We start from the raw sequence: 15,870 nt of genomic DNA, 5'->3' as shown, positions 1-15,870 counted from the left end.
ATTAGTGCAAATGCAGATGGATGGTCAGTTGGGATATGAATGTATTATAATCTGTCTGGGTCACGATACTGTTAGGCAGGCTATTCCAGTCCGTTATTGTGAATGGCAAGGTGGAGTTAAGAAACGAAACTGACGAGGCCAAAATTGGACGAACTTTACAGACGTTATCAATGCAAGGAAATATGCGAGTGGCTGGGGATAATAGTGAAGTTCTGATGTCATGATTATGATAGTAAATCTTGTGAAAAAGAGACAGGCGTGATAATTTCCTTCTGGTTGAGAGGTGATCAAGGTTAGCTTTCATTCGTAAAGAAGTGATGCTGGTGTCTCGTGAGTAATCTGAAAAAATGAATGTGATTGCGCGATTTTGAAATGCCTCTATGTTTGTTATCAATGAATGTTGCGAAAGGGACCAGTGCGAAAAGCGGCTGCGCAAGAATTGCTTTGCAGCTTACCACGGCTTGTGATCGTGAAGCGCTGACTGCCCCGTAACACATATATTGAATAAACATATTTTTCAAGCATTCTTTTTTATCTTTTTAGTTTTCGAAGCCCTTGCAACGTAGCTAAAAGGTTCTCTTTAGATAACAAGCAATTCCCATTTTACGCTCAATAAATGTTCTTTCAGACGACACTTGCATTTTGTATACTAGAAATAAATGCCAATGTTACAAAAATGGAACTTGCAAATAAACATGCCTAGTGATTGTTAATTTGGCTATATGTTTTCATAGTTATTTCAGAAGCCACGTGTAAATTATCAACAGCCATTTTAGTGTTTCAAACATTGCGTCATAGTGCGGCGTTTAAAAGTTTAATACTTCTTTTTGCAACTCCTATTCTTCTTAGTCCCTTTGAGCATTCCTCGATTGCGAAGTAAGATGCACTTTTTAGAACTGTTTAAAAAGAGTAAAGCATAAGAAGAAGTGCACAAAAATAAATCCGACGCAAGGACAAGAAAAATAAGAAAAATATACTACATAAACGAAAACTGAAAAAAATTAAGAAAATATCTTCATATGCTGAAGCAAACCCCATATATTTCCACTTCGAGTCACTGAAATCAGTATCCCGTGGATGTTTTGAGAACTTCTTCCAATGACTGTCCTCACGAGTCACTAGCCCAAAGCCGCAACACACCGTAGATATTCCTTTTCTTCGCTGTGCAGCGTGATGGACGGACTGGTGACATATTCCTCTCCACTCTGTTCGATGGCTAGTGCCTCAAGCAATGAAATAACAAAAAATCTATACATGCCTTAGAATACCAATAACGATCGCAGCGAAGTTTAAATAATTTTTTTAGAGCAATGAATGCCCCGCGAATGACACCAGAATTCATTTGTTGAGTTCTGGTGCCAGAACCACGAACGCCTCCACAACGGTCGACCGGTTTTAGAACGCGCAGAGCGCAAGCGCGCATGCGCACAGGCAGCGGTTTTGTTTTAGAAGCTCAAAACAAAAAGGCACATTTTTGAGAGTGTGAAGTTCACACGCACTTAAAGAAATATGTTATCTTTTAAGAATACCTAATTTGTATTTAGTGAAATAATATGCAGTCATAACTAGAGCTAAATGAAGTTTGATTCATTATTGTTTTATTTAGTTTTTAGTAATGAGCGCCTTCGGGCACGCGAGCACTGCTATACACCTCTATGGTGGCGCCATCCGTGTTCCGGCCGCGCAACTCGCTATGTTGCCGGAGGTTGACAAAATCGAAACCGCTGTTTATCGCGAAGCGTGAAGGAAGGTTAGTAAGCATGGAGAATAGAAGGGTAGGAGAGGGCATGACGTCAGCCGCGTAGCCTCCACAAGCCATGCTCCATTGACGCCTCGCCTCTTTCTCATTTTCCTCCTTAGTCTCCTCAGTTATCAGCCCAACATGACAACATCACGTGACCGTAGCTAGCCTTCGTCTAGCCTTCGATCTGATAAAACCTACTGGACGGAGCGCGCGCAAGCCTGCAAGGAATCCTCCTATTCTCAACCAACCATCTCGCACGTGACATGTCACGCATACCAATTGCCAGAGAGATCTGCGGTCACGCTGGGCACAATATCGTGTAAACGTTTTATGACTAGGCTTCACCAATATTGCAACGTTCCCACTCCTAGTACTTCTAAGCTCATTGTTAGTAAGTAAGTCAGGTGAACCAAGTCCCTTTTAGATCTGGGCGGGTTCTCTGGAAGAGTTCCTCTGGTTCCATAATAAAATAAAATAAAGTGTTCATTTTATGAAAGTTCACATTTTTATGACAGTTCACGGCCGTTGCGAGTTTTCATGTTGCGGCAAAGTGTCTCCCACATCACCAGGCGGCGCCCCGTGTCTTCCGTCTCCCTCCGCGCGCCTTCGTCGTCTACATCCACGAGTCCCAGGGCCGTTCCAAGCTGCAGCTGGAGGCGTTTTTTCGTTTATGTTCGAGGCGTTTACATCGGCTCACGATATGGTCGAATGTCTCCTCTTCCTCTCCACAAATTGGACAGGTTGGGTCGTCCCTGTACAACTGCCACCTCCGGCTCTGAGTCAGGAGACAGCCCGTTCGTGCCTTGAAAAGCAAGGCGCTGGCTCTGTCTCCCCTGTACCGGCGGTACGGAGCTGGCTCCATCTTGTGCGTTCGGTAGAGCTCGAGGCTCTCTTTCTTCTGGGTCGCCCTCTGCCACTGCTGTGTTTCGGCCTGTGTCACCTCTCCGCGAATCGTTTTGGTTCATTCTCTTTCCGTGGTCGCCTGTTGCCTGACTGTCCCCCCGCTGAATTTTGAGTCTATGGCGTTTAGCTTCTTTATACAGTTTGTTTTCGTTCCCTTGTATCTAATATGGTCATACATCCTTCTCGCAATGCTCTCCGGCGGGAGGAATTTCAATCTTCCCATGTAGTGCAGCTTGGACCTGGCCTCCCTGGCTTGGTGCGTGGACCAGCCCACCTCTCCCGTGACTGTTGCGTTCGCTGTGGAGCTGCTTCCCACCAGTAGCCACCTCCACAACTCGTACTGGTGTCGGTCCAATCCTTTTATCACTGCTGCGCTGTATTGGAGCGTGTTGTTGGCGTATGTAGTGGCCAGGATTGCGAGTGTTTTCCACGACATTCTGTCCACCGATTATTTGTGGTATGAATGTCTGGCCAGATGCCACACCATACCCTTCAAATGGTTTGATTTTGCGACTATGTTTTTTTCATGTTGGGCCGTAGTCCTTATCGTTTGTAATTGTTGCACCGAGGTACTTGTAGCGTGTTTTTTTTTGACTGCCTGGTTTTGCAGGTAAAAATCCTGGTCGCCCTCTGAATTAAACCCATCCACTATGTTTTTTCGTTGTAGAATTTAAAATTTTCCCTCGCTACCTCTTCCGTACAGATGTTCATCAGGTGTTGCATATCTGCTGTTGTTTCTGCTATGAGTATGCTATGAGGTTAAATCGCTTGCCAGCAGATGGCAGGGTCAAGCAGAGTAATCCCAAGCAGCTAGGCTAGGTGGCGCTAATTACCGCCCAATTCATGTTCTACAAATTTTTTTTTATTTTCTCAGGCCACCATTGCCGCTTCGGGATCCTCTACTATACACACATCGACACCCATTACGCATAATACAAGCATCAAGTGAACATGCATTCAGCGCATACACATACGAGGCACATACATATATCAATACAACGGCACACTAACCCGAACACTACAGCCAAGCTCTGCGTTTCCGACTTCTATAATGGTCGTTTTGAACGTACGGAATTTCTCGGTGACGGCCTAAGCAATAAAGAACTATTCCCAGCATGTTGATTTTGTGCCAGCAATGTCATACCTCTGAGAGTATTTTGAATGGTTCAGGGGAGGAATCTCTTATTAAAAAGTAAACGCTCGATCACGCAGCAATTCTTTGAAAGCCATAAATCAAGCCGCTCCAATGCGGTTCGGAGCCACGAGTTTGTTTCCCCGCACGGAACGTCGTGGCCTCTATTTTTATTGTAGTCTTTGTTTTTCTATTTGTGCTGTTCGCGCACGGCTGCAAATGCCGTTTGAATCAATCTCTGTAGAGCGGATATTCACCCAGCTGGAAGTGATGCTTCACGGGCACAGAAATCACTTTTCGACCAACTTGAATGCAGTCAAAGCCGCGACTTGCGGCAGGTGTTAAGTGTACGGAGCTAGGCCGTGGCGAGCTTGAAAACTCCTAGCGCTGTTCCCAGCGCGCCACTTGTAGGGCAGTTTCTTCAGGAACCGTAGTATATTTAAACATCAAAATAAGGGATAGCTTTCTTTTTTCGATTTTACCTACCAATTTTCCTTAATGCTAAAATTCCAAACCGGAAATATACGTACTTTCCGTAATAGTTTCGTACTGTTCAGTCCTTTCCCCAGAGCGCAATCGCTTTCGGGGAGGAGACAACCGACAGTCTCATTGGCCACTGTACGATAGGAGCTTACGGTTCAGACCAACGTTCCAACATGACTATCCGCACGTCGATCGATTGCACCTAATCCGTCAAGTGGTCTTAAACTCTTTAATGTAAAGCGGAATGTCAACCTGCGACACACCGCCCCCTCCGATCACGGCCCGACCAGCGGCATCAATGCCCGACAGTTTGCGTCATCTCATCTTGTTAAACCACTGATACGGGAACACACGATCACATCGGCGATGATTCCAATCTTCTGTTTACAACGCACAACACTGTCATCACGATGTTGCAGCTATGTTGCTGAACCATGTTGATTGCCGGTTGGTACTCGGCATTAGAAAACAGAACCGAACTCAGCACAGAATTCAACCAGGCACCCGGCAAAAAAACCTGCCTGCCTTGGACGCAGTTTCTGCAATTTCCCTAACATCGAAAACGTCGACACAGTTCCGCGTGGGTCCCGCAATCCGCGCAATCCGGAGACGGCCATCTTACCCAGTGCACGTTGCGCTGCTGGCACTGCTCCGGAACTTGGCTGTTTTTAGCGGCTTCGTTTGCTCGTTTGATAAAATTTATGGTAAAAACGTCAATGCAACCGAAATGTTCTGCACGTTTGGACTAGAAGACGGAATTACAAGCGGCCTTCGCTGCCGCTGAAGCTCAATCAACTCAAAAACATTTATTAAACAAAGTGCGTGACGTGCTCGAAAAACGAAACCGAAAGAAGATGAGTCGGGAGGGCGAAAGCTTTCACCCGTCTGCCTGGAGAAGGAGAAAAACGTCTTGTTCCTCCCTTCTCGTGTCGGCTTGGGGGCGCGTTAGTAGAAAGGAGGAAAATGCGCTGTTGCTACCTTATCCCTCCATTTATTTCTGGCGATAAGCCGATATGTATATAAAAGCAGCTACGATATCTCAAACTGTCTCTTTCTACGGTATTTCATGCCACGGTTGTGTCGATATGCCTCCCCTTGCATTTTGAAACACTAGGTCCGTCGCACTGTCTAGCATAGTCCAGCCATTGCGGCGATCGTAGACGCCGCTCTTTTGAAAACTCGTAAGCGGTCAGGTTGCAGTCGCACTCGGTATTGTCACAGTTTACGTGAGAAACGATGAAGAAAGCGTAAAAGATAAAATTACAGAAATCAAGAGGCGCGGAAGACACCAAGGGCCATTCGCTAATCCGTCATTCGCTCAAATGAGCGCCGCCATTCGCTAAAGTGTCATTCGATCAAACGTGGGGGGCAGGGCTTGATTCGCTACAACGTCATTCGATCAAATGAGTGTCTCCCTTGTCCGTGCGAGCCTTCCCCTAAGAGGTTGGTAATGAACCATTTGCTTAACGTGCAGCGCCAGTGGTGTACATACGTGTTTTTGATTGAGGGGGCGAAACAGACTCCTCCTCCCCCCCCCCCCCCCCAGAGCCGGGGGGCGGTGCCTATGGTATCCCTTGGGCGCCGCCGGCCAGTGTTTGCCCTATTTCAGTGGGGGGGGGGGGGGGGGGGGGCGGGGAGGGGGGGGGGGGCAGAACATGTGTTGTCCCCCCCCCCCCCCCACACACACACACTGAGAACTGGGGGCGGGCAAGCGCCCCCTTGCCCTTCCGGTTGGCACGCCCATGTGCAGCGCCTTCCAGTGGCGTCGAAAAGTGTTCTGGGAAACGGATCTATGCGGAGAGCAAGTCGTCTGCGCCTTGCGCAGGAATTGCGGTGACGTCAGAACATCGCCGAGCTCTGACTGGTTTTGGTTAAAAGGATAGTGGGTAGACCTGAATGCTAGAAGCCTTGAGGTCTACCCACTAGTTTGTTTTCAATCAGCCAATAAGAGCTCGACGTTCTGACATCATCGCAACTCTTGTGCAAGAAGCAGACGAACTTGCGCTCCGCATTGAACCGGCTCGAGCGTACGTCGGAGGCTAAATAGGCAAGAGGGCAAATGTAGGCGTCCGGCGAAAAGCAGCGCTTGCTACGCTTAGAGAGCCTTGGTTTAAGAGAGGGTGCTGCTCGAACCATGGAAAGAGCTTGAATTTAAAGGCCGACACTTCCTTCCCCACCTGCGTAGATCAGCTTCCCGATCGCAGGTCTGCGTTGCCAAGTGGCAAAGAGGATAGCGGGCCGCAATTTAGGTGCAAAGCATGGAGACGCTTTCGCCATCTCCTCGCACCTTTCGCGTATTGCAAACGCGGCGCATAAATCTCGTGACCCAGACTGAACACTTGAAAACACTCTCAAATCTAGTTGCTCTAGCTACGCTGTCCTCTCTTTCTGCGTCCTCTTCAGTGTCAAGTGGTAGGCGCAACAGTAGCCAGGATGAGCACACAGGTCGTGCCCACAAGTCGATGCGTACCTCGCGCTCTGCGTTTCCGGGGCTTTCGAAAACGTTTTGTAATGCCCCCGGTGATTTATCCACTTTTCGTGACTTGTAAAAAGCCGGCCCCCAAAAGACGCAACAGTGAACCTGTAAACTGAAGCAACAGTGAACCTGTGAACTGAAGCACTGATGGAGGATATCGAGAGTTTAGGCACAACTGCCTTGTATCGTATTTACTCGAGTAATAGCCGCACTGTTTATGAAGAAAACCTGAGGGTTTGCTTTTCCGCGGCGCACGGAGATTGCCAATCACGGCGATAGACAGCATGATTCCAGCTGTTTACAGGACAGAGACAACGTCTTCATGCGAAGAAACCATCTGTGAACATTGAATTTCTATGGAGAATCGTGTTCTCGATCTGGTTATCCGCTATGTTATTTATGCTTAACGCAATGATTGGCTGTTTATGTGCTGTGTGGGAAGCAGACGCAAGGGTCTTCTTCATAAATAGTGCGGCTATTACTCGAGTAAATACGGTATTTACCGCCAACGATGTCGTGTCACCTGAGAACCACTTACGGCATTTCACGTAGAATATTTCAGGTTACGGAGCTTTTTCTTGTGGTACGCGGCGGTTTGCACTGAAGTATAATATTTATGACCATCTTAATGATCTTTCCATACTATAATATAACACGTTTAATTTTTTGTTTGAAGCGTTGGGAATCAGACGAGGAGCAAACATGGTTTCTTTTTAACTTTCAGAATGTGACAACGGAAAAAGAAATGACTAGAAACACGGGACTTCGGCTTTATTTCTGCGATACAAGGCAGCTCATATTATCTATCCGAAAAATAGCAAGAAATAAAAGATACATCCAACTTAAAAACCCGACAAATAGTAAAAAAAAAGACAAATATAAAAAAGTTATCACACCAATGATGCTTGGAGTTGGGCTGGTTGGTTTGACATTGATGGAATGCTGCGCTGCGTAGTTACGCGGAAAAAAACTGGAGAAAAGAAGTTTTGTCTGTTTTTCTGTCCTTCTGCTTTAACTTCATTTCTCCAGTTTTTTCCGCGTAACTACGCAGCGCAGCATTGCATCAATTATCACATTCATAGCGATCGCAATGACGTTTGAGTAAGATTTTTTTAAAAAGCAATTTCCCGCGAGTGGCAACAGAAAATATTTTTTCCGAAACATTGTTTAAAAAGTTATTTTGTTCTTTCGATTGATCCTTTTGTTCACAAGCAAAACGTATATTAAGTGTGTGCTAAGTATCCACGCCGGATTTAATTTCGGCTGAAAAATCGGATGCGGCACGTAACAACCCAAGCATTTAATTGAAAGATGTTTCTTTTTTTAAAGGGGGCATTTTACCTGATGAAATTTCGAGGCATGATTTTCGTTTTATTAAAACAGATCAACCAACGTGCCACGGTCAATGCGGAACGCGGTCTCGTGTGCTTCTTGCACAGGGGTTGCGATGGCGTCAGAAGGCCGAGCTCTTATTGACTTATTGAAAAAAATAGTGGATAGGGCCCTCAAGGCGTCTAGCATGGAGGTCTACCCACTATCCTTTCAATCAAAGCCAATCAGAGCTCGACGTCGTTATGACGTCACCGCCACTCCTGCGCAAGAAGCAGTCGAGCTTGCGTTGCGCATTGTGTTGGATGACGCAAACGACTGAGTTAACGAGGGTATGTGCTTGTGATGTCATCTACCGATAGGCGCAACAAACAGACGACACTCCGAAAAAAACAACAAAAGAAACAAAAACAGACGTGACAGTCTGCGCACTGCGTTAATGGGATGGTGGCACCGCAAGCACAACCCTCGTTATCCCGGTCGTCTACGTCGTCGTCCGCCGTTGACCCGTGGCGGGTATGTTCTCATTTTTCACAGAAAAGGAGCTACGCGTTAAAATTTCCACTAAACTAAACATTGGAAGAAACTTTGCAATTGCGATGTGCAGGTGAATGTTTTAAGCCAGTCTGAGAGCAACGCGGATATTGAAAACACCTTATATAGCGCATATCGTAGATAGGATGCAGTAAAGTAAGATAAACACAATGAGCAGAGTAGACTTCGAAGAAGAGGTGTACTGTCAGAATAAAAAGTAAGTTTAATTCAACGTTTAATGAAACGTTTTAATCAACCTTTAAAGCAACGTTTACTACCGCGTTTAATGCAACGTTCATTGCAGCGTCCGTACAAAGATTAATGCGACTCTTAAAGCACCGTCAATGGTAATGCGACGTTTCGCGCAACGAGAGCAGAGTCAGTGCTCAGGTGAGCTGGTCGAAATTTACTATGATGAATTTCACCTGAGACTGGGGCAGAAGAAAGAAAAATGTTTGACAGTGGTACAAAGTGAAACAAGGAGGGACAATGCCTCTAATCCGTCTTCTGTCAGAGCCTCGAGTTAAATGCATCACGTTATGTTTCGAGTAGTCGTTGACCTAAACATTGCATTCACCTCCATAGTAATTCTGACAGTACATACATTTTCCTACATGCATATATATATAATTACAATTAAAATATAACCGGGGCAGCAAGCGGTTCTCAGTAGAGATAGCTCATGATCCACTGCAAGGTGCCGGACATGTCGATGGAACGATGACTTCTGGGCAGACTGTCCAGACACTCTCCCAGCAGCTTTTCGAGCTCGACGTACTGCTCGTGCTGGAAAGTAAATTTGAGGTCTAGTATAAGCGGTCAACATTAAAAGCAAACATTTTAAATCCGAAAACATTCCAAACTTAATGAGTGCGTTTACTAACGGCAGATGCCGGATGATGTTAAGGGCATTTGTCACGTCGGAATTTCGTCCCCGGTATTTTGATTTGGGTAATACTCAATATATTTGGCTATTTCGTGGTAATAAGATAAATGGAACTTGCCTCCATCAATTGTTTTTTTTAATGTTGTTAGTAGGTATATTAATATAGTTTACGATACTTATGTTATCGATAGATTATGCATTGGAGCAGTCTTCAAGACCCGAATCATTAAAGTCATGCGGAGTCTTCGATACAGGAGAGTCTCTCAGCTCTGCCTTCATCATAAAATCTACTACCACATTCAGAACTTAAAAATGAGTTGCTATCAACCCCCGACAGAACATCATCGCGCCTTAACAACAAACGTGTCATCAAACGGATTTCAGGCTCGACGAACAGATTTAATAGATCATTCCTTCCTCAGGCCATCAGAGACTGGAATAACCTCCCACCATCCATTGTCACCACTCTGGACCCAAATAATTTTCTATCTTGTATTAATCTTCATTTTTTCTCTCACTATAGTTTTACGATTTGTGTAATTATGAGCGGTCCTGAATGTGTTAAGTTTGTTAAGTTTTTAAGTTTCCTTTTGTGTTTTTCATGGATTTGCGTTTTCCGTATTGTATAAATCTTGAACACCCCCCCCCCCCCCCTTTATGAAATGCCCTTCACAGGCCCTTAAGGTGTAAATAAATGAAATGGACTGAATTTATACCACATGAGCGCCCGCGAATAGGGTTTCTCGGGAAGCCCAGCGGACCCTCAAAGGTTAGAGTTTTTAAAATCGGTTGAGATCAACGCATCGCAGATTCCCGCGCTTTAAAAAAGAAAAGCGCACGCACAAAAAAAAAAGCATTTTGTGTATCTGTTTCTTAACACTGAACCAAAACGGATCAGTACATCATCATAAAGACGGGGAATAAAAATACAAAGCCCTACGAGTAGTTATTTTGTTTGAGTGCAATGCAAGCACAGACTGTTGCGGCAAATAGTTGGTGAACATCGGAATAAAATTAATTTAATTCTCCATGGTTCTCTTCCGGGCGTAAATTTTTGTTTCTTTTTTATACCCATAAACTCAGCAACGTGCGGGTACTGCAATGCGCTAAAGATATAATAAAAGAAAAACCAAAGCTTTCAGTGAATATCGCGACTCCAATTCACTATAGGTGGCGCCACTCGTTTTCCAAAATGGTGGGTTCAGTGAGGGTCGGAGATGCGTGCCGCTGTTGAGCCTGTCTAGTGTCCTGGCTTCACTGAGCGACACAAATTATTTCTGCTAATACGAGGAAGCTAAGGTGTTATGAGCGCAGGTCACCTCTTTACCCTGAAAACAATAACGGTGTTTCGCGTAATATTTACGCCAGGAGGCACGTTTTAATTCTAGATCGAAACCGAAACTAAACTCTATTTTTGATTTAGTTTCTCAGTATCGGTCTTAATTTCAGATTCTTTTATAACTTAAGATGTGTCTCACACCATGATTATTTATTTAAAGTAGTTGTTCGCGGAAACTTTATTTTGTGACATACGTGTTCGATTAAGGCGCTTCAAAATATTTTGGAGATTTTAGTGTCCCTTTAAAGACAGGGTCTTTCATTCACCTTAGAGGTAACATAGAATATTGGTATTTGTTGAAAAAATCAGTGCTGATATTTGAGTTCACACTGCCTTTTCCCACTCAGATAATTGCCATGTGAAATAACGAACTGTGGGCTTTTCAATGGGTTTTTCAGTATTTATACGATTAATTGCTTTAAGGTTTTAGCCAGCACAAGAATAACAGAATAAATCTAATTTTTACAATATGTTCACAAAATGTACGAATTAATAAACGCTGTTCTCACTCGAAACATTCAAAGATGAAATCCAAGTCAGACAGATGTGTGTTTTTTAAAGCAACGCGGAACGCTTCGGAGCTTATATTAATCCAGTGTTTAACTCCTTGTTTATCTTGATAACCATGTCAGAGTTTTTCATATGCTAAAAAGAAAACAAGATGATACCTTTCCGGGGAGACTATTATCGTTAAATGGCGTATTTTTGAGATTGTGGCGTTAATTGGGGGCATACTTTGCCGCGATTTGTATTAATATTAATATTAGTATTAAAATTAAGATATTTGAATACGCGATTTTCAAACGTTAGAATAATTATAATTGCTTATGATCTAATTGCAAAAGCGCGAACAAGTGTGGCAATCAAAAGTGTGCTAATTATCATCAATGGTGCCCATTGCAGCATTTTTAATTACCAAGTTATAAAATAAGAACAGTCTAAAATCAATGAAAGCATTCTAGCTAATGTAAGAAATTCATGTAAAAGTAGATTAATGGACGGTGCTATCAAAATCGCGACTTTTGATAATCGGCGAAACTTCTAAAGCCGCCGCCAATATCCTTGAAAACAAAATGTCTCCCCCCCCTTCTCCCCCCCCCCCCCAAAAAAAAATAGTGACTATTTTTTTATAAGATTTATTTACATTTACTTTTAAGCACCGTAGTTTTGCCAGTTTCAGCATTTCCAGTTCGAAGGAACGCCTGCCTGCTTGAGCGTCTGCTCACTGCAGCATGTTTCATTGGCATTGGAAGCCGGTGAAAGAGGAGTGAGTTTTAGTACTGAGTATACGAGCGAACGCAAGCGCTGTGTGTTTGCATTAGCTTTGCGTGTTCCACACTGCGCGTGAGCGTAGCCCGAAATCGCGGTCTTGGATTGGCGCATGGCGATGACATACATGCGCTACGTGGAGCACGCCACTCTAACGCAAACGCACAGTGCTTGCGTTTGCTTATATACGCAATACTAAAACTCTCTAATAAAGTAGAAACCCATACCGGCTGCAGCACTGAATTGGGACAGTGAAGAGTGTTGTTTTCATTCGAAAATGACATTTCGCGAGCCTTGATCGGGAGAAGTTCCGCCGTGCCCGCTGAGCCGGAGAAACGGGGACCCTCACTAGAGCGCTTTCCGTTTCCGCCGCTGGAGGGCGAGCAACGAGCTGGAGACGCGATTAGTGACAGCCCGATTTATAACAAAAGTCCGCGAAGCTGCTATTCCATAGAGCACGAGAAACGCTATTAAATTTGCGTGATATACATTCCACAAAAAAGTTACGTAAATTGGATTTTTTTTTTTTTTTTTGCGGAACACAAGCGGACGAATGGAGGGAATGAATGTAAAGATTTCAGCGATTACGAATTTCGTAATACGATTCGTTTTGAAAAAAATGTGATATGCGCAGTAACAATGAGAAAATAGAACGTCATGCTGATTCTACTTGCGCCCATCGACTTGTTTGGTTTAATCCTATTCTGAGCATCATAATTTGCAGGGATCCTTGTGTTGTTTTTCTTGATTCATTGACTTGTGTTCTGCAGGAAATACGAACTTGCAAACCTTTTCTTACAACGTATGTCAGAATGGTGCTGGGATGCTGCACGATGTTTTAGATGCTCATAATACACATTAAATTACATTTATGGAACAGCGGTTTTTTGACTAGTTTTTTGCTAAGTTACATTGATAGCAATTACGAAGCAATGGCGTGATCTTCTCAAGTATAAATGCGCGGTATATGTTCGAAAACATTTCTCAAACTCTCCGAGTAAATTCTGTACACTCCAAAGGGTTAAACAACTTAAGACGACTATATATATATATATATATATATATATATATATATATACGTATATATATAAACCTTTTTGTACATAAAAGCCGTTGAAGTAAAAAAAGACAGTATACATACCGTCAGGAAGGGATAGAGCTCCGCGGGCTGCAAGAAGAAATCACGCATTGTAAAACGGTACATGTAAAAGCTAAAGGCGTCTCGCACTATGTGGAGGTGGCACACTAATCTTAATATACTATTGCTAAAAACAGGGTTTATACGCTTATTTATAACAGGCTTATCACCACTCAGAACGTTTTTAATCTTTGAGACACTTACAAATTCCGGATACTTGCAGAAAGTGCGCGCCATGCAAACATCCGTGGTGCACTTTGTCAAGTCCCAAAGGCTCTTCAAGCCCCTCTGCAACTAAAAGCAAACCGCGAAAAGGAATCGCATAAATGTCTTGTAAATTATTCATGTGGATATTTGTATCTGCAGTACAATTAAAGTGCAGTAGTTAAACATAGTTACTTAGGATTGTATCACAGTATGGCAGAGGAATAATTTAAATGAGGTGGAGGAAGAGTACTAAAAAATGTATACCATTTTCAAAACCTCCACACCCTTCGAACACATAAAGCGTAAAATTGTACTGGTAGCTTTGGATCATACATTGTATGTGACTCAATTGAGCGAGAAGTTACAGCAAAATATATGCGTCCAAAATCGTATATTAGGAAATATCTTTTTTTTAGTTAAATTATGTTCTTGGGACATGATTCTTTGTTCCAGTATTTAAGTGCTCCATCTACGTTTACCAACTAATGCAACAAAATACTTACGCCTTCAGTTGCATGAGAACGGATGCAGGCACAGACCCAGCTTATTTGATCATCAGTTTTATCTAGAACAAAATATGCGCCACCGTTACACAAAAACATTATAAGCACCTTGCCGAGAACTTAAGTTATATTGATACTAGACGTGTCGTACCGCAGAGGTCGAACTTCTGAGACGAAGCCAGAATAAGGAAAGCCGCCAAAGTGTAGCAAAAGAAGATAACCTTCATCGTAAGAGAACTTTACAAAATACAAGCAGCGAACGGAAAGTCTACCGTGGTCCTCCCTTCTCCTCTCTTTATACACGTCCCATGGCTGCCTGCTTAGGCTCTCAGGTGATGCTCAGTCAATAGGCATCAGCTGAAATCACGACAACAGGAGCGACAAACTGATATCTTTGCTGGCTTCTGCTGGTTCCTTGTTGCTGATGCAATGTTACTTTATCTTTGGTCTTGGTCTTCTAGAAACGTTACTAAGGTCAAGCACGTTTCGATGGTAGAAGACGCCTTCACTACGTAAATGTGTAATGGCCAATTACAGAGAACTGCGTGAAGTTGCAATCGGCCGTTTGCATGTAATTTCCAAGCTTACATGACAGAAGAAAGCTTCGCTTTTCAACAGGCACATTCAGATATTTCGCCGTAGAATATCATTCAACTTAATGCAAATTGGTTGCAAATTCCTCAACAGTATTAATATTTATGTGCTCAAATTTAATCTGCAATAGAACGCTGAGGATATGTGAGATAAGAATCGTACACCCTACCCAAACGCCGAAGGAGTACCTACGTGTTGCTCCCGCTTTGAATGAAAATGAAAATAAACGTGTTTGTTTGTGTGTGTGTCTATTTAATCGGCTCAAAACATCAGCAGAGAGTTGAAAACACATGTTTTCGAAGACGGATAAAAATAGCAATGTCACCTGTGGATATTTGTGTTCAATATTTTCCTTACAATAATCATTCTGTCTTTTTATTAAACCCAGCTCCCTTTATTTGATTTTCAAAAATTCTTTATATATGGAATCGCGTATTCACATTTGGTCCGTACATTTTGTATATATCTTAATTTTTTTTTTCAGCATGATTACTTAGTTATACACAAATAAATAACGCCAGTATTCTTGACATGAAACATAATGAGGACAAGGTCTTTGTACCTTCTGAATCTTTTTTTTGTGACATTATTCGCTTTTCTTATTTACAAAAACGCAAATATGGTTTTACTTATGTGTCTTTTTGACAAACAAATAACCACGAGATGATCACGCATGATCAAATTTTGAGGCCACTGCGCGCCAAACGCTTAACACAAACAAATTATGCCCAATTCACACCAGGGATGCAAGAGGCTTTCAGCCACCGGAGATAACTAATTTAATATTAGAAGTAACGCAACGCAATAAAGTAATCACATTTTGAAAACGGCTGACATCCTATTGATAATTGATTGATATTGAGGAATAGACTGACATCCAATAAGACGAGAATGATTTGAGAATGAATCGCAGTATTATGTAGGTCTATAATAATTAAATAGTCTAGATATTTTAATCTCGGCAGTTTACTGACGGGCGAATGGAAGGCGCTGACGTATTTGCCACCATTGCTTGACTTCGATTTGGTCGGTTTAGGTATGACCATCCATGTTGCTGTGCTAATGGTTCATGTCGTTTTAACCTAATCCTGTGACTAAAATATTTCTCTTGTCACACACAACCAACAAAGAGTGGTACTACGCCGCTTTGAAAACCCACCAAGTGGTTTTAAATCTAAATTGCAGGTTTTTTTTACGAAAAACTTTCTATGAATTTGGTTATGTTTGTCGTTAATTTCAGACATGTTTGGCGGCGAAACGACTGAACTAATGCATAGGGAGGGTTAACATAGGCTGCAGCTGCACCCGCTGACACTAGTCTTCAATGAAATCA

General features: G+C 43.1%; 1 protein-coding gene across 1 annotated transcript; it reads right to left on the bottom strand.

Annotated features, from left to right (window-relative positions):
* Positions 1-9,267: 9,267 nt before the first annotated feature.
* LOC115315978 (antimicrobial peptide microplusin-like) lies at positions 9,268-14,170 on the bottom strand. The gene is made up of 5 exons (XM_029975291.2): positions 14,095-14,170; positions 13,944-14,005; positions 13,438-13,527; positions 13,237-13,263; positions 9,268-9,387 (listed from the first exon to the last, which is right to left on the bottom strand). Exons 1-5 carry the CDS (start codon positions 14,168-14,170, stop codon positions 9,268-9,270), a joined length of 375 nt encoding a protein of 124 aa, XP_029831151.2.
* Positions 14,171-15,870: the final 1,700 nt, after the last annotated feature.

Source organism: Ixodes scapularis, unplaced genomic scaffold (genome assembly GCF_016920785.2).
Source record: "Ixodes scapularis isolate PalLabHiFi unplaced genomic scaffold, ASM1692078v2 PGA_scaffold3__209_contigs__length_174095766, whole genome shotgun sequence".
Classification (NCBI taxonomy): Eukaryota; Metazoa; Arthropoda; class Arachnida; order Ixodida; family Ixodidae; genus Ixodes; species Ixodes scapularis.
Note: the sequence above shows the minus strand (reverse complement) of the source record. Positions and strands in the feature narration are given on the sequence as shown.

Bases quoted from the DNA above. Each gene is read 5' to 3' on its own strand.
- LOC115315978 (XM_029975291.2), bottom strand. From the start codon at position 14,170: ATGAAGGTTATCTTCTTTTGCTACACTTTGGCGGCTTTCCTTATTCTG. The intron at 14,006-14,094 runs GTACGACACGTC...ATTTTGTTCTAG, and splicing joins TCAGAAGTTCGACCTCTGCG to ATAAAACTGATGATCAAATA. The intron at 9,388-13,236 runs GTATGTATACTG...TTTACTTTCCAG, and splicing joins AGCTCTATCCCTTCCTGACG to CACGAGCAGTACGTCGAGCT.